We start from the raw sequence: 22,471 nt of genomic DNA on the forward strand, positions 1-22,471 counted from the left end.
AAGAATCAACCACTTTGGTGTTGGATTGGAGTGACACATAGGCCAGACTAGATAAGAATGTCAGGTTTCCTTTCCTAAAGGACAGTCATGAACCAGCTTAGACAATCCAACAGATTCATGGTCACTTTTATTGTCACCAGCTTTCAAATTTTCAAACAGGTTGGGATCTGAACTCACTTTTTTTTAATTATTAGTCCTGTATTATCACAATAAGTCTAATATTACTATCATAAGACCAGCAATCTTATAACATATGCTATAGAAAACTGCTAGGATCTAATTTTAAGATCAAAGTTTTTCTTAAACTGCTTTCCGTACAACTTTGAGAACCTGGATATCAGACCCGACACTAAACTCAAAGTCTATCAGGCAGTGGTTCTCCCCATGCTTTACTATGGTGCTAAAGCCTGTACAACTTATAGACGTCAGATCAAGTCCGACAACATCATCATCAACGGTGCCTTAGAAGGATCTTGCGAATCAAGTGGAAGGTCAAAAGAACAAATATGACTGTCCTCCAAGACACAGATATGCAAGTATAGAGGCCATGAAAATCACATCAGCTGAGAAGGATGGGACATGTCGCCAGCATGCCTGATTCAAGACTGCCCAAATAGGTGCTCTGCTCTGCGCTACACCTGGGAGCCTAAGGAAATGCTTCAAAGACAATTGCAAAGCCTCCTTGAAGGTCTGCTCTATTAACATCAACACATGGGAAGCAGACGCTCAGTTGCAACCAAAATGGCAACCCATCATCAAAAATGGTAAGATCTTCCAATCCATAACAGCAGCCACTGAGAGAGAACAGCGAGAGAAATGGAAAGGCAGGACAGCTGTTCGAGCCAACAATCTGCCTCCACCTATATCAGCTGACAACCAATGTCCTCACTGTGGGAGAGTTTGCAAGGTTCAGGTAGGGCTCATAAGCCATCTGCAAACCCACAGCCAACACTGACATCATAATTCCACCCAGTCATCTAGAAGGAAGATTGATCCTTGAAACGATAAATTGTCAAAGATGAGATTAAAAATATATTTAGCATTAAATACTATTCTGAGATCAGAAAATTCATACTGATAGGCTCAATCACAGGCTCATTAATAGACCAAACCAAAATAGACAGACCAAAAGGTCAATCATTGATGTTCTTCTTGTAAGATTAATTAGGAATGATTAAATAAAAGGCTGTGTTTGCTGACAATGCAACCACAAGGTGGCGCAGTACTTCTACATGCGCAAATGCAGCCTCAAGCACTGAATCGTCACTGTCTGCAATGTTTTTTGGCAGCTGCCAGTAACAAAGATGGCATTGCTCAATTAATCACAAAAACAAAAACAAATGAAACCAAAAGGCAATCGCCACCTCCTCCCCACTCCCTCCTGTTTCTGGTCCCCGCAACGGGCTGTTTAATGAATTTTATTGACCATTATTTCTCAACACAAACTCGAATTTTAAACCAGTGAGCATTTTAAAGAGAGATTTCTAAAATTTTGGAAGTTGGAACAGATAAATCCTGGGAGTTCGTGTTCGGCAAGATTGTGTGTGCACGTCAACAGAATCCGTGGCCTCGCCACTTCTTCCCCCTCGACTGCTCACTCCCCGCTCTCTCCCACTCGCAGTCTCCCTCCCCTCCCCTGCCTATCTTGGCACTCTCTCTCCTTCCCACTTGCCCCATGCAGGGAAGAAAGGCAGCGATCGCGGGAGGGAGGAAGCGGGAACAGAAGCGGGAGGGAGGGAGCGGGGAGCAGAGGCAGAGCAGAGGGGAGGAATTGGCAAGGTCGCGAGTGAGTGGTCTAAAGATAGTTGGGGGGGGGGGGGTGGTTGGGCGGGGAGATGGTCAAGGGAGGAGAAGTGGCAAGGCCGGGAGTGACGAGCAGCTAATGACGTTTTCGCGCACATATGCGAATTAATCCTGGAAAACTGGGTGCTGACGTAGGTTGCACATGTGCAGCACCATACTGGCAGCAAGAGTCTGTTCTGTGCATGCGCGAAGCTGGAAGCGCTCTGATGTTGGCGCTGGGCTACGTTGTCAGGAATCACTTTGTAAAAAGAGCAAATATTGGTGAAAAAGTTTTTTTTTATTCAGTGCACTGTAGTTTTCAGCATTTTGACTTGTTTGGGCAGAGGGGGAGAAAAATAGATATTTTTACCTTTAGTAACCTGTACATCTTTTCTTGTGCCTGCTAAAGTGCTGTATATCTTCCTAATAAGCTCCATGTTGTTCAGCAAGGAGTTAAATGCATTGAAGTAAGAAAAACTGATCTGATGAGAGATAGTTCCACCTGCTGCCTGTAAAATAAAACAAAATATTACTACTGTTAATTCTTTTCAGAATAGCTGTAAATTGAAAACAAAAAGGTATCTTTATATACACTCACGGGTCTCTGTGTTGCTCATAGTAAATACTGTTAAATTCTGTGCAACAAAGGATTATTCCATATAATGCACAACATTTTATTCTGATAAGGTAAATCTGTGTTCCTTTAAAGAACAGAAACACTAATTTTTGAATGCCTCAGGCTATTCAGTTTAATTGTTGCTTGGACAAGCAACATTGGAGATTAGAATGTGCTGCCCAAATTCAAAATGGAGATTAAAAGTGCAAATCAGAAGAAATTGCAAATATAAGAGTGTGACATCCAAAGTGTAATTTTTCATGGTGATTTTCAATATATCAGCGTATCAATCATTGATGATTAGAGGATCTGCTTGTTTTCACCTCATGTAATGTACATTACATCAGGGTAACTGATATACAGTGATTAAATAAATCAATGTTTTATTACAGAAATTTGTAGGATTGTTACTTGGATTTTCAGGCTCTAATTACACAATTATGTGCATATTTGCATGAAAACTAAGTCAGGGGCCTAGATTGCTATTAAAAGTTCATTTTATACATGCATTAATTTTTTTTAAACCCAGTATAACAAGAAAGATGGTAGGAAAGGTGTTGCAGACAGGTGGGAAGTAGTTTGTACAAGCCATGTGTAGCAGTAATTGTAGAGAATGTTTGTGTGGTTTGGTAGTGTTCAGGGGTGATGCTGGGTGGGAGGGTGAGGGGAAGTGCAGTGTGTGGAAGAAATGGATCTTGGAGGGACCGGAATAGCATCACAGTGGCTCAAGACTGCTATGTTGCAGCCGACAGAGCAGTTGTCAAGAGGTTAGGTCTGATGTTAAGAGTTTCCCCAAGAGTGACTGAAAAAGCCTTCACTATTTAAAATAAATGCTGCTGAGTATTTAAAATAGTTTCCCACCTGGTAAAACCTTTGAACAAATCCCCAACTCCCAATTGCAACCAGTTGACCACATGTCAATGCAGGCCATTCCTCTTCCTTTGCAACATCGAAGAAATCCTTCCAACAACACAACCACCCACAATATGACCATGTATCTCCCTCTCCTGGATACTAAAAGTCACATTGTGGAGAACCAGCAGCAAGATCTTCAGTGTTTTTAAAAATCAGAACTCTTTGCTTTTTAGGACTCCAGGATGGGGTCCTTGGACTGAGAGGATAAATCAGAAGAAAGGACTTATAAACAGAGTACCAGTTTACAAATTGGAGTCCATTTGGCAGTGTCAGGCTTCAGTTGAAAAGCATAAAAAGCCTTTAGGACTGCTTTGCTTTATAATAAAGTGCAACATTTGTGTGTACTGACAAACCATTTTAATACTGTTAATTGACTTCCTATGGTATTGGTCATGATGAGCCAAAGGATAAAGTATTTTGCAAAAACGTTGAGATTGTGTTAGTTTGCAGAGATAAAAGTAAATATAACTAGTTCTATATAAGTAATACTTGCGTAGAATTTCAAAAAGTGTGACATCTGAGTTATCTTTTAATAAATTTACTAAAGAAATGTTATCAAATATTTGATTCATAACGGCAGACACAATGACAAAAATAAATTAATGAAATATTAGTTTTATGTAGTTGGTGAAAAAGTAATTGCTTAAAGTAGTTTGACAGTTAAGTAAGAGCAAACACATCGGATAAATTACACACGCAGTGATGACGAGAATATGCAAATCTGTGTTATTGGAAAGAGAAAAGGCTGGTGGACTATTAAAAAGGAAAGTAATGAAATCTTTTTTTTAAAGAAATGAACCAAGTAAAAATGGATAGCTGGCAAACTATGTCACACATGCAGAATTGGCAGCCGCGAGCATAGACCTGCTTATGGCAGAAAGGAAAAGAGGCTATTAAGGCAATGATAGATTATTTTATTAACACAAAAGCAAAATACTGCGGATGCTGGAAATCTGAAATAAAAACAGAAAATGCTGGAAATATTCAGCAGGTCAAGCAGCACCTGTGGAGAAAGAAAGAGAGTTGATGTTTCAGGTCGATGACCTTTCATCAGAACTGACTATTTTATTAAGTTTAATCATAGTACTGCAAACTTTTTCAAATTTTAATTGTATATATTTGGCCAAAGCAAAAAAATATTAAGTGTTGTTACTGGGTCAGTTTTTAACAGTCCATCACAGTTGAAATATTACACTTCAAATTGCCAAAGGTATGAGAGGAAAAACCTGTCACTTCATGCTGATTCTTTGACTTGTAGCTGGAAATTTACAAGAACCTGCCAATTTGAATACTTCTCTCACCAAGAGTTCGATTTCTAAAGTCTAAATTGAATTAGGTCATTTCACCAAGGGCAGCAGCGGGGGCACAAATGACCATGGTGGTGGTGAGAAAGACTTGAAAATCATTTAGGCTTCTTGTCCCTGATTGCTATCCAGAGACCTCTGCCAAAAAAAAAGGACATAATGATCAGCCTCAGCTGTGATGCTTCCCACGAGGAAATAGCTTGCCAACACTCATTGTGCAGGATCAGACATGATGACTGGTCACTTGGGTCAGACTAATTTTGGTTCACTGTACCATACTCTAACATGAGACACCATCAGGAGTGCAGGACAGAAGAGAGAAAGAAAAGCTGATAAAGCATATAAAAGATTACATCTCAAAAAAAAAAGCAAGAATGAATTAACAGGAAGCAATCTGGGCCATTTTCAAACCAACTAGTTATATTGGTTATATATAACCTTTAACATAATAGAACATCCCAAGTTGCTTTACAGAAGCATTATAAAGCAAAATTAGACACCGAGCCACACAAGGCAAATATCAAGGCAGCTGGCCAAAAGCTTGGTGAAAGAGGTATGTTTTAAGGTGCAAAGGAAGATAGGGAGGTAGAGAGGTTTAGAGAGGGAATTCCAGAGCTTAGGGGCTAGGCAGCTAAAGGCACGGGCCACCAGCGGTAGAGGAAATTAAAATCAGGAATGCTCAAGAGACCAGAACTGGATGAGCGCAGTTTTCTCGGAGGGCTGTGGAGGAGATTACAGAAATAAGGACAAGCGAGGCCATGAAGGGATTTGAAAACAAAGATGAGAGAATGTTAAAATCAAGGTGTTGCTTGAGCCAACATCAGTCAATAAGCACAGAGGTGATAGGTGAACGCAACATGGAACTGAACCTAAACAACATACAACAAATATTTCCACCAGGTGCATTTTAAATCACTAGGAAAAAAGACAATGGTTAAGAAACAAAACTATTGGTCCTTTTTCAGCATGAAATGTGGAAGAATAGGATTTAAGTGGAAAGCAACCCTTCTACACAGAACTGAATACATTCAAGACACAAATCCAGCACTGCATCTGTTCTTGCCAAAGAAGTGACAATTTCACAGAGAATGTAATGAATCAGAGAAATCTCAAAGCAACAAACTTTCCCTCAAGCTGTTCTTTGCACTCAGAACATTAACAACCCAGCCCAGAGATCCAGGAGAACCTAAGAAGAACATAAGAAATAGGAGCAGGAACAGGCCATACGACCCCTTGAGCCTGTTCTGCCATTCAATGATCATGGCTGATCTTTGACCTCAATTCCACTTTCCCACCTGATTCCCCTATCCCTTTACACCCCTGGAGTCCAAATTTCTGTCCATCTTAGCCTTGAATGTACTCAACAACTGAGCATCTACAGCCCTCTGGGATAGGGTAACACAGTGGTTAGGTTACTAGTCTAATGCTCCAGAGACACAAGTTCAAATCCCACCATAGCAGCTGGGAACTTAAATTCAATTAATTCAATAAACATGGAATAAAAAAAACCTAGCCTCAGTAATGGAGACAATGAAACTACTGGAATGTCATAAAAACCCACTAATGTCCTTCAGGGAAGGAAATCTGGTGAGGCCTATATGTGACCCTAGACTCTCAGCAGTATGGATGACGCTTAGCTGCCCTCTAAAATGGCCTAGCAAGCCACTCAGTTGTATCAAATCGCCATGAAAAAGTTGAAGAATAAAAACAGACAGCCCTAAGCACAGGACATGACAATGGCACACCCAGTGCAGTAAACCCTGCAAAGTCTTCCTGGTGAACATCCAGTTGTTAAAGATAGTATCAAACTTAAAGAAAAAGCATATCGTTTTTTATTTTATTTAGAGATACAGCACTGAAACAGGCCCTTCGGCCCACCGAGTCTGTGCTGACCAACAACCATCCATTTATACTCACCCTACAGTAATCCCATATTCCCCATCACCTCCCTACACTAGGGGCAATTTACAACGTCCAATTTACCTATCACCTGCAAGTCTTTGGATGTGGGAGGAAACCGGAGCACCCGGCGAAAACCCACGCAGACACAGGGAGAACTTGCAAACTCCGCACAGACAGTACCCAGAATCGAACCCGGGTCCCTGGAGCTGTGAGGCTGCGGTGCTAACCACTGTGCCGTCCAGTTGTGCAAAGATGGGTGACAGGTCAGAAGATTGGACAGAATATAAAAAGCAGCAAAGAACGATTAAAAGATTAATAAGCAGGGAAAAATTAGATTGAGAGAGAAAGCTGGCTAGAAATATAAAAACAGATAGTAAGCGATCCTATAGATATTTTAAAAAGAGTTAACAAAGTGAGCGTTGGTCCTATGGAAAGTGAGTCTGGGGAATTAGTAAGGGAAAATAAGGAGATGACAGAAGAATTGAACAGGCATTTTGCATCAGTCTTCACCGTAGAAATAGCTGTAAATCAGGAAATGGAAGAGAGGGAGAAACTCAAGAAAATTACAATCACCAGGGAAGTGGTACTGAACAAATTGTTGGAGCTGCTGGCTGACGGGCGGCACAGTGGTTAGCACCGCAGCCTCACAGCTCCAGGGACCCGGGTTCGATTCCGGGTACTGCCTGTGTGGAGTTTGCAAGTTCTCCCTGTGTCTGCGTGGGTTTTCTCCGGGTGCTCCGGTTTCCTCCCACAAGCCAAAAGACTTGCAGGTTGATAGGTAAATTGGCCATTATAAATTGTCACTAGTATAGGTAGGTGGTAGGGAAATATAGGGACAGGTGTGGATGTTTGGTAGGAATATGGGATTATTGTAGGATTAGTATAAATGGGTGGTTGATGTTCGGCACAGACTCGGTGGGCCGAAGGGCCTGTTTCAGTGCTGTATCTCTAATCTAATCTAAAAAGTTCCCGGATCCTGATGGACTTCATCCTAGGGTGTTAAAAGAAGTGGCTAGTGAGATTGTTGAGGCATTGGTTTTAATTTTCCAAAATTCCCTAGATTCGGGCCAGGTTCCATTAGATTGGAAAATAGCCAATGTAACTTCTTTATTCAAAAGGGGAGGGAGATAGAAAGCAGGAAACTACAGGCCAGTTAGCTTAACATCTGTCATAGGGAAAATGTTAGAACCTATGATAAAGTCATTATAGCAAAGCACTTAGAAAAATTCAATGTAATCAGGCAAAGTCAACATGGTTTTGTGAAAGGGAAATCATGCTTAACCAATTTATTGGAGTCTTTGAAGAAGTAATATGTGCCGTGGATAAAGAGGAACCAGTGGATGTATAGTACTTAGATTTCCAGAAGGCATTTGATAAGGTGCCACATCAAAGGTTATTGCGAAAAATAAAAGCTCATGGTGTAGAGGGTAACATTTTGGCATGGATAGAAGATTGGCTAGCTAACAAGAAACAGAGAGTAGGCATAAATGGGTCATTTTCTGGTTGGTAAGATGTAACAAGTGGTGTGCCACAGGGATCAGTGCTGGGGCCTCAACTTTTACAATTTATATAAATGACTTGGATGAAGGGACTGAAGGTATGGTTGCTAAATTTGTTGATGACACAAAGATAGCTCGGAAAGTAGTTTGTGAAGAGGACACAGGGAGGCTAAAAAGAGATATAGATAGGTTAAGTGAGAGTACGCAAAGTTCTGGCAAATGGAGTATGTGGTAAAATGTGAAATTGTCCATTTTGGCAGGAAGATTGAAAAAGCATATTATCTAAGTGGTGAGAGATTGCAAAATTCTGAGATGCAGAGGGATCTTGGGCTGCTAGTGCATGAATCACAAAAGGTTAGTATGCAGGTACAGTAAGTAATTAGGAAAGCTAATAGAATGTTATCATTTATTGCGAGGGGAATTGAATACAAAAGTAGGGTGGTTATGCTTCAGTTATACAGGGCATTGGTGAAACCACATCTGGAATACTGTGTACAGTATTGGTCTCCCTATTCAAGGAAGGATGTAAATGCATTGGAAGCAGTTCAAAGAAGGTTTATTCGACTAATACCTGGAATGGGCAGGTTGTCTTTTGAGGAAAGGTTGGACAGGCTAGGCTGTATCTGCTGGAATAGAAGAGTAAGAGGCAACCTGATTAAAACACACAAGATACTGAGGGGTCTTGAAAGGGTGGATGCAGAAAGGATGTTTCCTCTTGTGGGAGAATCTAGAACTGGGGGTCACTGTTTAAAAATAAGAGGTCGCCCATTTAACACAGAAATGAGGAGACATTTTTTCTCTGAGGGTCGTGAGTCTTTGGAACTTTCGTGGGTTTGGAAGGTGCTGTCGAAGGAGCCTTGGTGAGTTGCTGAAGTGCATCTTGCAGATGGTACACACTGCTGCCACAGTTCGTCTGTGGTGAAGGGAGTGAATGTTGAAGGTGGTGAATGGGGTGCCAATCAAGCTGGCTGCTTTGTCCTGGATGGTGTCGAGCTTCGAGTGTTGTTGGAGCTGAATCCAGGCTAGTGGACAGTATTCCATCACACGCCTGACTTGTGCCTTGTAGATGGTGGACAGGCATTGGAGAGACAGGAGGTGAGTTACTCACCACAGAATTCCCAGCCTCTGACCTGCACAGTATTTTTTATGTGGCTGGTCCAGTTCAGTTTCTGGTCAATGGTAACCCCCAGGATGTTGATAGTGGGGGAATCAGCGAAGATAATACCATTGACCACCAAGGGGAGATGGTTAGATTCTCTCTTGTTTGAGATGGTCATTGCCTGGCACTTGTGTGGCACAAATGTTACTTGCCAATTATCAGCCAAGCCTAGATATTGTCCAGGTCTTGCTACATCTGGACACAGGCTGCCTCAGTATCCCTGTGCAAAACCCTCAAAATTCACTCCCTCCACCATCGACGGACAGTGGCAGCAGTGAGTACCATATAAAAGATCCACTGCAGCAACACACCAAGGCTCCTTGTTTGAATGGTGGAGCAGGCCCAATGGGCCAAATGGCCTACTCCAGCTATTTCCCATGATCCTTCAACAGCAGCTTCCAAACCGCAACCTCTACCACCTAGAAGGGCAAGGGCAGCAGATTCATGGAAACACGACCACCTGCAAGTTCCCCTCCAAGCCACACACCATCCTGACTTAGAACTATATCGCTGTTCCTTCACTGTCGCAGGGTCAAAACCCTGGAACTCACTTCCTAACAGCACTGTGGGTGTACCTACACCCCAAGGATTGCAGCGGTTCAAAAAGGCAGCTCTCCACTACCTTCTCAAGGGCAATTAGGGATGGATAATAAATGCTGGCGTAGCCAACACCACCCACATCCCATGAGCGAATTAAATAAAATCTGAGGAGTCGTGAATGGTATTGAACATTGTGTAATTATTCGCGAACATCCCCACTTCTGACCTTATAATGGAGGGAAGGTCACTGATGAAGCAGCTGAAGATGGTTGGGCTTAGGACACTACCCCAAGGATCTCCTGCAGTGATGTCCTGGGACTGAGATGATTGACCTCCAACAACTACAAATGATCTTCCTTCATGCTAGGTATGACTCCAACCAGCAGAGTGTTTTTGCCCCGATTCCCATTGACTCCAGTTTTGCTAGAGCTCCTTGATGCCATACTCAGTCAAATGCTGCCTTGATGTCAAAGGCAGTCACTGTCATCTCACCTCCAGAGTTCAGCTCTTTCGTCCATGTTTGGTCAAAGGCTGTAATGCAGTCAGGAGCTCAGTGGCCCTGGCGGAAACCAAACTGAGCATTGTGGCAGGTTATTGATGAGCAAGTGCTGCTTGATAACATTGTCGACGACTCCTTCCATCACTTTGCTGATGATCAAGAGTAGACTGATAGGGCAGTAATTGGCTGGGATGGATTTGTTCTGCTTTTTGTGGACAGGACATACCCGGGCAATTTTCCACATTGCCACGTAAATGCCAGTATTGTAGCTGTATTGGAACAGCTTATCTAGGGGTGGAGCTAGTTCTGGAGCAAAAGTCTTCAATACAATTGCCGGAATGGTGTCAGGGCCCATAACCTTTGCAGTACCAGTGCCTTCAGCCGTTTCTTGATATCACGTGGAATGAATCAGATTGGCTGAAGGCTGGCGTCTGTGATGCTGGGGACTTCAGGAGGAAGTTGAGATGGATCATCCACTCAAGGCTTCAGCCTTGTCTTTTGCACTGATATGCTGGGCTCCGCCATCATTGAGGATGGAGATATTTGTGGAGCCTCCTCCTCCAGTTAGTTGTTTAATTGCCCACTACCATTCACGGCTGGATGTGGCAGGACTGCAATGCTTAGATCGGATCCGTTGGTTGTGGGATCGCTTAGCCCCATCTATCGCATGCTGCTTCTGCCGTTTGGCATGCAAGTAATCCTGTGTTGTAGTTTCACCAGGCTGACACCTAATTTTTAGGTATGCCTGCTGCTGCTGGCATGCCCTCCTGCACTCTTCATTGAACCAGGGTTGGTCCCCTGGCTTGATGGTAATGGAAGACTGGGAAACACAGGGCCATGAGGTTACAGATTGCGATTGAATACAATCCTGGGGCTGCTGATGGTCCACAGCCCCTCATGGACGCCCAGTTTTGAGTTGCTAGATCTGATCAAAATCTATCCCATTTAGCATAATGGTAGCACCACACAACAGAATGGTGGGTATCCTCAATACCAAGACAGGACTTTGTCTCCACAAGGACTGTGCGGTGGTCACTCCTACCAATACGGTCATCGACAGATGCTTCTGCAACAGGTAGATGGGAGGGGACGGGGTCAAGTAGGTTTGTCCCTCTTTTTGTTCCCTCACAACCTGCCGCAGACCCCCCAGTCTAGCAGCTATGTCCTTTAGGACTCGGCCAGTGCAGTCAGTAGAAATGCTACCAAGCCACTCTTGGTAATGGACATTGAAGTCCCCCACCCAGGGTACATTCTGTGCCCTTGCTACCCTCAGTGTTTCTTCCAATTGGTGCTCAACATAGAAAAGCACTGATTCATCAGCCGAGGGGGTACGCTATGTGATAATTAACAGTATCAGCGTATTGGAGCTCAATGGCTGAAGTCAGGGTGGTCTTAGTTTTTGATTGGAGTCATCTGAGATTAAATAGTTTACTGTCCATTCGATAAATAAGCTGGAGACTTAGCAACCTTCAGCCCCATTAATTTCACCAATACAACCTTCTTACTAATTTCCTTCAATTCCTCATCCCCCTAATCCCTTGGATCTCTAATTCTGGGAGATTTCTTGTATCTTCCTCAGTGAAGACAGACACAAAGTAATCATTTAGCTTCTCTGCCATTTATCTATTCTCTATTATAAATATTGGACTTATGATATTGGACTTAAGGACATCCCAAGCACTGTGGCCACTCTTCTTCTGTTCCTGATTGAAGTCTGAAACCTTTGCCCTCAGGCATTGTTGGAATTGGTCTCTTTTGATTCTTCAGAGCTTCAAGGCAGTGCGTTTGCAGGGTGTACCATCTACAAGAAGCATTGCAGCAATTCAACAAGGCTTCTTCAACAACACCTTCCAAATCTGAGACCTATGTCACCTGGAACAGCAAGGACAGTAGGCGCATGGGATCACCACCACCTGCAAGTCACACACCATCCTGACTTGAAAATATTCACCATTCCTTCACTGTTGTTGGGTCAAAATCCTAGCACTCCCTCCTTAGCAGCAGTGTGTGTGTACCTACTACACATAAACTGCAGCAATTCAAGAAGGCAGCTCACCACCACCTCTCGAGGGAAATTAGGGATGGGCAATAAATGCTGACATTGCCAGACACACCCACATCCCATGAAGGAATTTTAAAAAAGTTCACAACCCTCTGAGCCAAGAAATTCCTCCCCATCTTAGTCTTAAATGATTGGCCCCTTATCGTAACACATGTCCTAGTTCCAGACTTTCCAGCCAAGGGAGGCAACCTCTCAGCAACCCCATCTTTGGCCTTCAAAAATCTTGACCTGTCACTTCTTTGTAAACAAATTGTCCATCTTGCTCATAGTTTATATTAATTTTCTAGAGATAACTCATAATTTGGGATTTGAATTTTTTTAATGTAAGACAAATGAAAACAACTGGTTTGAGAAGGTGGCAAACAAACCTAGGGTGATTATAAATCAAAGGGTGTCCTATGTTTATTAAGGTCATAATGGAAAGTGTGAAGACCCTAAACAATGGGAACCTCCCTGAACTTCTTGATGGAGACAGTCTGTCCGCAGCTGCCTCGATCAGGTGTTTAAATTATTCATACCATTTCCTAGAACAAAGAGAAGATTTAGAGTTGGAAATAATTTGTTTAAATAGTTATCTGGGACAACCCATATGTACCACATTGCTATGGAGATGGATGATTCAGGGAGTACCTGTTGGTCAGAAGTTTTGGTCTGTGTTCTTGCTGACAGACAGGCAGTTGGTTTTTGGAAACCTGTTGACTTCAGACAGGCTGCTGGTCACAGAGGAAGTCGTTGGCTTTGAAAGCAGCTGGGCTCGGAGCAAATAGGCCAGCGGGAACAAGGGATGTTTCTGTTTTGAGAAAGGCTTGTGCTCAAACTGAGAAGTCCAGACTTGGGCGGTGTTGGAAGAGAACTGGAGGATTGCCTAGCCGAAACTGGTAGGATAATCCACAGGACAGGTTAGAAGATGGCTGAGAAAGTAAGAAAATAGAAGTGAAATCCTGAGAGCTGTGATATACTTTGAATTGGTCCCAGGAGAAGTGAATTATTTGGGGTGTTCTGTTGAGATTTAGAGTTTAACGTACATGTCTTCACATTTTAAGATTTTAAAACTTTAACTTTAAAGTTTTCAAACTATAGTGTTAAATTAGTAGTGTTTTGCTTTGTTTAACTGTTGTACAGTAAAGTTTTTTGTTTAAAACGTGAAATTTTGTGGCCTAATTCTTTCACTCAAAATTGGGAATTTGACTTTCTCTGTTTAAAATTTAACGATCCCGTTACACTCTCTTCCTTTTACATATTTGTAAAAGCCTTTGCAATCTGTTCTTACATTTGTTAGTTTACTCTCATTCTATTATTCCCCATGTAATTATTTTGGTTGTCCTTTGCTGGTATCTAAAACTCCCCTAATCCTCAGGCTTACTACTGTTCTTTGCAACATTATAAGCCTCTTCGTTTAACCTAATACTATCCTTAACCTCGTTTGTCAGCAATGGATGAATCACTTTTGCCGTGGAGTTTTTGTTTCTCCAAGAATGTATGGGGGGATTATGATCTATAGCAACCTCATTACCTATATTCAAAGCTAAGATAGAGCTGTTACATAGAAACATAGAAAATAGGAGTAGGCCATTTGGCCCTTCTCTCTTCATACGGCAGTCCTGCCATTCAAGGAATCAGTCTCGTGAACCTTCGCTGTACTGCCTCTATAGCAAGAACATCCTTCCTCAAATAAGGAGACCAAAACTGCACACAATACTCCAGATGTGGCCTTGTATAATTGCAGCACGACATCCTTGCTCCTGTACTCGAATTCTCTTGCTATGAAGGCCAACATACCACTTGCCTTCTTAACTGCCTGCTGCACCTGCATGCTTGCTTTCAGCGACTGGTGCACAAGGACACCCAGGTCTCACTGCACCTCCCCCTTTCCCAATCATTCGCTGTTCAGATAATAATCTGCCTTTCTGTTTTTGCCACAAAAGTGGATAACCTCACATTTATTCACATGATACTGCATCTGCCATGTATTTGCCCACTCACTCAACCTGTCCAAATCACACTGGAGCTTCTCTGCATCCTCCTCACAGCTCACACTCCCACCCAGCTTTGTGTCGTCTGCAAACTTGGACATATTACATTTAATTCCCTCATCTATATCATTAATATATATTGTGAATAGCTGGGGTCCTAGCACTGATCCCTGCGGTACCCCACTAGTCACTGCCTGCCACTTGGAAAAAGACCCATTTATTCCTACTCTTTGTTTCCTGTCTGCCAACCAGTTCTCTATCCATATCAGTACCTTACCCCCAATCCCATGTGCTTTAATTTTGCACGCTAATCTCTTCTGTAGGACCTTATCAAAAGCCTTCTGAAAGTCCAAATGCACCACATCTACTGGTTCTCCCTCATCTATTATACTAGTTAGTTTTAGTTTTTAGTTTTAGAGATACAGCACTGAAACAGGCCCTTCGGCCCACCAAGTCTGTGCCGACCATCAACCACCCATTTATACTAATCCTACACTAATCCCATATTCCTATCACATCCCCACCTGTCCCTATATATTTCCCTACCACCTACCTATACTAGGGGCAATTTATAATGGCCAATTAACCTGTCATCCTGCAAGTCTTTGGCATGTGGGAGGAAACCGGAGCACCCGGAGGAAACCCACGCAGACACAGGGAGAACTTGCAAACTCCGCACAGGCAGTACCCAGAATCGAACCCGGGTCCCTGGAGCTGTGAGGCTGCGGTGCTAACCACTGCGCCACTGTGCCGCCCCAAGTTACATCCTAAAAAAATTCCAGTAGATTTGTCAAGCACGATTTCCCTTTCGCAAATCCATGCTGTCTTTGTCCGATCATGTCATTGTTTTCCAAGTGCTCTGCTATTACATCTTTTATAATGGACTCTAGCATTTTCCCCACTGCTGATGTCAGGCTAATTCCCTGTTTTCTCTCTACCTCCTTTGTTAAATAGTGGGGTTATATTAGCTACCCTCCAATCCATTGGAACTGTTCCAGAGTCTATAGGATTTTGAAAAATGACCAACAATGCATCTACTATTTCAAGGGCCCCTTCCTTGAGTACTCTGGGATGTAGATTATCAGGCCCGGGGGATTTATCGGCCTTCATTCCCATCAATTTCCCCAACACCATTTCCCTACTAATACTGATGTCATACAGTTCCTCTTTCTCACTAGACCCTATGTTCCCCAACATTTCTGGGAGGTACTTTGTGTCCTCCTTTATGAAGACAGAACCAAAGTATGTATTGAATTGGTCTGCCATTTCTTTGCTCCCCATTATAAATTCCCCCGTTTCTGACTAGAAGGGACCCACATTTGTCTTCACTAATCTTTTTCTCTTCACATATCTATAGAAGCTTTTACAGTCAGTTTTTATGTTCTCTGCAAGCTTACTCTCATACTCTATTTTCCCCTTCTTAATCAATCCCTTTGTCCTACTTTGCTGAATTCTAAACTGCTCCCAATCCTCCAGTTTGCTGCTTGTTCCGGCCATTTTATATTTCTCCTCCTTGGATCTAATACTATCCCTAATTTCTTTTGTAAGCCACAGTTAAGCCACCCTTCCTGTTTTATTTTTGTGCTAGACAGGAATGAACAATTGCTGTAATTCATCCATGCGCTCTTTAAATGCTAGCCATTGCCTATCCACTGTCAACTCTTTAAGTAACGTTCCCCAATCTATCATAGCCAACTCGCACCTCACACCTTCATAGTTTCCTTTATTTAGATTCAGGACCAGAGTCTCGGAATCAACTCTCTCACTCTCCATCTTAATGAAGAATTCTATCATGTTATGGTTGCTCTTCCCTAAGGGCCCCCACACAACAAGATTGTTAACTAATCCTTTCTCATTACACAATATCTAGTCTAGGATAGCCTGTTCTCTAGTTGGTTCCTCAACATATTGGTCCAAAAAAACCACGTATGCACTCCAGGAATTGCTCCTCTACAGTATTATTGCTAATTTGGTTTGCCCAATCTATAAGTAGAATAAAGTTACCCATAATTACAGTTGTGCCTATATTGCATGCGTCTCTAATTTCTTGTTTAATGGTATCCTCTACATCACCACTGCTGTTTGGGGGTAGATATACAACCCCCACCAATGTTTTCTGCCCCTTGGTGTTTCTTAGCTCCACCCAAACAAATTCCACATCAGGATTCTGAGCTAATATTCTTCCTCACTATTGTATTGATTTCCTCTTTTACCAACAATGCTATTCCACCTCCTTTCTTTTTTTGCCTGTTCTTCCTAAATATTGAATACCCCTGGATGTTCAGTTCCCATCCTTGGTCACCCTGCAGTCATGTCTCCGTAATCGCAACTAATCGTAATCAACACCATCCAGGATAAAGCAGCCCACTTGATTGGCACCCCATCGACAAACATTCACTCCCTCCACCACCGACGCACAGTGGCAGCAGTGTCTACCATCTACAAGATGCACTGCAGCAATGCACCAAGGCTCCTTAGGCAGCACCTTGCAAACCCGCGACCTCGACCAACTAGTAGGACAAAGGCAGCAAATGCATGGGAACACCACCACCTGCAAGTTCCCCTCCAAGTCACATACCATCCTGACTTGGAATTATATCGCCATTCCTTCACTGTCGCTGGGTCAAAATCCTGGAACTCCCTTCCTAACAGCAATGTGGGTGTACCTACCCTACATGGACTGCAGCGGTTCAAGAAGACGGCTCACCACCACCTTCTCAAGGGAAATTAGGGATGGGCAATAAATGCTGGCCTGGCCAGGGACACCCACATCCCATGAATGAATTTTTTAAAAAAACTACAGTGTCCATTTATATCTATTTGCACGGTTAATTCACCTACCTTATTGCGAATACTCTGCACATTGAGACACAATGCCTTTAGGCTTGTCTTTTTAACATTCTTAGTCACCTCAGCATTATTTCGCAATATGGCCCTATTTGTTTCTTGCCCTCGATTTCTATGCCTTCCACTTTTGCCTTTTTATTTTCTGTCTTTCATTTCTATCCTTGTTTCTTCCTCCTCAGTCTCCCCACTCAGGTTCCCATCCCCCTGCCATTCTAGTTTAAATCCTCCCCAACAGCCCCCACGAGGACATCGGTTCCGGTCCTGCCTGGGTGTAATCTGTCCCACTTGTACAGGTCCCACCTTCCCCAGAACCGGTCTCGATGTCCCAGGAATCTAAATCCTTCCCTCCTGCACCATTTCTCCAGCCACGCATTCATCTGGTCTATTTCCGGCTCCTATACTCACTAACATGTGGCATAGGAAGTAATCCTGAGGTTACTACCTTTGAGGTCCTGCTTTTTAATTTAGCTCCTAACTCCTTAAATTCATCTTGCAGGACCTCATCCCTTTTCTACCTATGTCATTGGTACCGACATGTACCACGACCACTGGCTGTTCACCCTCCCCCTTCAGAATGTTCTGCAGCCGCTCTGAGACATCCTTGACCCTAGCACCAGGGAGGCAACATACCATCCTGCAGTCTCGTTTGCGGCCACAGAAATGCCTGTCTGTTACAGGTGTGCAAAGGAAACCTGACCCAAGTCCGATTGCTGGACTCAGAAGTCCGACCCGAACCTGACACATACCGTCGGATCCCGTCGAGATCAGGTCGGGTAGCAGGCCTTTACTCATGTACTGATTAGCACATGGGATTATGATATTATTGCTATCACAGAGACATGGTTGAGGGAGGGACAGGACCGGCAGCTCAATATTTACAGGGTATAGAATCTTCAGGTGCGACAGGGGAGGGGGTAAAACAGGAGGTGGCAGGGCACTGTTGATCAAGGAGACAATTACTGCAGTAAGGAGGGGTGACATCTTAGAAGGTTCCTCAAATGAGGCTATTTGGGTAGAACTTAAAAACAAAAAGGGGGCAATCACTTGGCTGGGTGTGTACTACAGGCCTCCAAACAGTCAGGAAGAGATAGAAAAGCAAATATGTAGGCCAATCTCGGAGAGGTGTAAAAATAATAGGGTAATAATAGTAGGGGATTTCAACTTCCCCAATATTAACTGGAATAGTCTTAGTGCAAAAGGCTTAAAGGTGGTGGAATTCTTAAAATGCATACAGGAGAGCTTTGTGAGCCAGTAAATAGAAAGTCCTACAAGAGAAGGGGCAGTACTGAACCTAATCCTAGGGAATGAAGCCAATCAAGTGGTAGAAGTGTCAATGTGGGAGCATTTTGGAGATAGCGACCATAACGCTGTACAATTTAAGGTAGTTATGGAAAAGGACAGAGTTGGACCAGAATTGGGGGAAGGCCGATTTCAATATGATAAAACAGAATCTGGCCAAAGTGGACTGGGAGCAGCTACTTGGAGGAAAGTCTACATCAAGAGAAAATAGTGAGAGTTCAGAGCCAACATGTACCCGTTAGGGTGAAGGGTAGGACCAACAGGCCCAGGGAACCCTGGATGTCAAGGGATATGGAGGATTCGATCAGGAGAAAAAAAAAAAGAGGCTTATGGCAGATCCCAGGCGCTGAAAACAGCGGAGGCACTAGAGGAGTATAGAAAGTGTAGGGCGACACTTAAAAATGTAATTAGGAGAGCGAAGAGGGGACATGAAAAAACACTTGGGTGCAAGATAAAGGAAAATCCTAAGGCGTTTTATAAGTATATTAAGGGCAAGAGGATAACCAGGGAAAGAGTAGGGCCCATTAGGGACCAACGTGGCAATCTTTGTGTGGAGCCGGAGGACATAGGTGAGGTTTTAAATGATTACTTTTCATCGGTGTTCACTATGGAGAAGGACGATGTAGGTGTAGAAATCAGGGAGGGGGATTGTGATATACTTGAACATATTGGCATTGAAAGGGAGGAAGTATTAGCTGTGTTAGCAGGCTTAAAAGTGGATAAATTCCCAGGCCCAGATGAGATGTATCCCAGGCTGTTATGCGAGGCAAGGGAGGAGATAGCAGGGGCTTTGACACAAATTTTCAAATCCTCACTGGCCACAGGAGAGGTACCGGAGGACTGGAGGACAGCGAATGTGGTACCATTATTCAAGAAGGGTAGTAGGGATGAACCAAGTAATTACAGGCCAGTGAGTCTAACATCAGTGGTTGGGAAAATATTGGAAAAAATTCTGAGGGACAGGATTAATCTCCACTTGGAGAGGCAGGAATTCATCAGGGATAGTCAGCATGACTTTGTCAGGGAGAGATCGTGTCTAACTAACTTGATTGAATTTTTCAAGGAGGTGACTAGATATGTTGATGAGGGTAAAGCAGTATGTTTAGTATACATGGATTTCAGTAAGGCTTTTGATAAGGTCCCGCATGGGAGATTGGTTAAGAAGGTAAGAGCCCATGGGATCCAGGGCAATTTGGCAAATTGGATCCAAAATTGGCTTAGTGGCAGGAGGCAGAGGGTATTGGTCGAGGGCTGTTTTTGCGATTGGAAGCCTGTGACCAGTGGTGTACCACAGGGATCGGTGCTGGGACCCTTGCTGTTTGTAGTGTACATTAAAGATTTAGATGTGAATATGGGAGGTATGATCAGTAAGTTCGCAGATGACACAAAAATTGGTGGTGTAAATAGTGAGGACGAAATCCTTAGAGTTATAGATGGGCTGGTAAGATGGGTGGAGCAGCGGCAAATGGAATTTAATCCTGAAAAGCGTGAGGCAATGCATTTTGGGAGGACTAACAAGGCAAGGGAATATACAATGGATGGTAGGACCCCAGGAAGTACAGAAGGTCAGAAGGGCCTTGGTGTACTTGTCTATAGATCACTGAAGGCATCGGCACAGGTAGGAAGGCATATGGGATACTTGCCTTTATTAGCCGAGGCACAGAACATAAGAGCAGGGAGGTTATGATGGAGCTATATAAAATGCTAGTTAGGCCACAGCTGGAGTACGGTGTACAGTTCTGGTCGCCACACTATAGGAAGGATGTGATTGCACTAGAGAGGGTACAGAGGAGATTCACCAGGATGTTGCCTGGGCTGGAGCATTTCAGCCATGAAGAGAGACTGAAAAGGCTAGGATTGTTTTCCTTGGAGCAGAGCTGAGGGGGGACATGATTGAGATGTACAACATTATGAGGGGCATTGATAGGTTAGAGAGGAAGAAACTTATTCCCTTAGTGGAGGTGTCAATACCAGGGGCCACAGATTTAGGGTAAGGAGCAGGAGGTTTAGGGGGGATTTGAGGAAACATATTTTCACCCAGAGGGTGGTTGGAACCTGGAATGCACTGCCTGAAGAGGTGTTGGCGACAGGAACCATCACAACATTTAAGAAGTATTTAGATGAGCACCTGAAACGCCATAGCATACAAGGCCAAGGGGCAAGTGCAGGAATATGGGATTAGAACAGTTGGGTGCTGGATGGCTGGCACAGACACGATGGGCCTGTTTCTGTGCTGTATAACTCTATGTCTCTATGATGTAAAGGCCTGCCACCCGACCTGACCCCGACGGGTCCCAAAGACATGTGTCGGGTTCGGGTCGGGTGGGCTCGGCTCGAACTGCTGGGCCGGAATTCGGGCTCTCGTAGGGTTTCCTTTGCACACCTCTACTGTCTGTTCCCCTTACAATTGAATCTCCGAAGACTATGGCTCTCCCAGTCTTTTTCCCCCCTGCTGTGCAGCAGAGCCATCCGTGGTGCCACACACTTGGCTGTTGCTGCTTTCCCCTGGGAGGCCACCCCCCCCCACAACAGTATCCAAAGCGGTATATCTGTTTGAGAGGGGGAATGGCATCAGGGGACTCCTGCACTACCTGCCTCTGCCTACTACTCCGCCTGGTGGTCACCCATCCCTTTTCTGCCTGTGCAGCCATTACCTGCAGTGTGACCACCTTGCTAAAAGTGCTATCCATGATGTCCTCAGCATCGCGGATGCTCCACAGCGAATCCACCCGCAGCTCCAGCTCCGTAATGCGGGTAGCCAGTAGCTACAGATGGATGCTGTTCCTGCACACATGGTCATCAGGGACATTGGAAGCGTCCCTGATTTCCCACATAGCGCAGCAGGAGCATATCACGGGTGCGAGCTCTCCTGCCATGACATATCATTAGATTCATTAGTTATTCCCTTTAAAAAATACTAATTACAGTAGGATCCTTGTTCTACTCCAAACAATACCCACTATAATCTAAAATCCTTGATAAATTACACTAATTTAAAAAAACTCTTTTTAGTACTCACCTTATCACTTAAGGTTTTTTTTCAAAAAAAACTTTCCCCCTTTTTTTTTAAGCTATTTAAATGCACTAACAGCTGTTACTTACCCAACCAATCACCTTGCCGATTTCCCAAATGTCAATAAGTTTTTTTTCCCGTCTTTCGAATCTCAGCGCGAGCCGGCACAGACAGAGCGAGGGAGCCTGCCACCAGGTCACCAGGTCAGGTAAATTCCGAAGAAGGGTCACTGACCCGAAACGTTAACTCTGCTTCTCTTTTCACAGATGCTGCCAGACCTGCTGAGTGGTTCCAGCATTTCTTGTTTTTATTTCAGGTAAATTAAAACATGTTCTCAGATGTGTGCATTGCTTTTGAAACAAGTCTGTATATTATGCAGTGTTACAAAAATGCCTCTGTGTTTTGTTAAATATATTTTTTGAGGATTCATTTTTGAAAGATTGAAGAAATGTTAAACTTTGGGGTTTTCAAAGGGGGTCATGTAAAGGCCACTTGACTTTGAAAAACAGTCCTTGGAAATGTTTTTTTTTAAAAGGGGCACTGAGAGGTCTCGTGAGGAAAACAAGCCTTTCCGGGAAACCACCTGACTTCCTGCTCAATAAACAACAGAGAACTTTGGACACCTGGAGAAGTTGTTTACAAAGAAGTGACAGGTCAAGATTTTTGGAGGTCAAAAGGTTGACCTCCTGTTGTCGGTTTCGCTTTTGAATTGTTCTGAGTCGGTGTTGAACTGTATAAAAAGGGAGAGAACTTCCAAGGAGTGAAGAGAATTCCCAAGGAAGGACAGAAGACTACAACCCAGCTCAGCTTTCCATCACCTTTCTAAAAGACCCTGAGAAGTCCACTGTGTCGTCTCGTCTCCTGTCTTTGAAGAACAGCCTGCTAAATTAATTGTCAACACCACCTGAAAAGAAATGTTCTAAAAGATCCCAGTGAGCCATCTATACGTACTCAGAGGCCAAACAGTATGCCAGTTTTGGAACACAACATTTCTCAACTGCTATTTCTTCAAGAATGAGCAAGATTTCAGCCCAAGTTTTTTTTTGTCGGTAATAGAGCTC

General features: G+C 43.5%; 1 protein-coding gene across 2 annotated transcripts in view; it reads right to left on the reverse strand.

The window, feature by feature from the left end:
• LOC137372053 (electrogenic aspartate/glutamate antiporter SLC25A12, mitochondrial-like) overlaps positions 1–22,471 on the reverse strand; it is a 168,510-nt gene that overhangs the window by 93,272 nt on the left and 52,767 nt on the right. For both annotated transcript variants that reach the window (XM_068035406.1, XM_068035405.1), the window contains exon 7: positions 2,153–2,291. In XM_068035406.1, the coding sequence (XP_067891507.1) occupies positions 2,153–2,291 (139 nt within the window). The remainder of the gene's footprint in view (positions 1–2,152; positions 2,292–22,471) is intronic.

This window comes from Heterodontus francisci, chromosome 7 (genome assembly GCF_036365525.1).
Source record: "Heterodontus francisci isolate sHetFra1 chromosome 7, sHetFra1.hap1, whole genome shotgun sequence".
Taxonomy (NCBI): Eukaryota; Metazoa; Chordata; class Chondrichthyes; order Heterodontiformes; family Heterodontidae; genus Heterodontus; species Heterodontus francisci.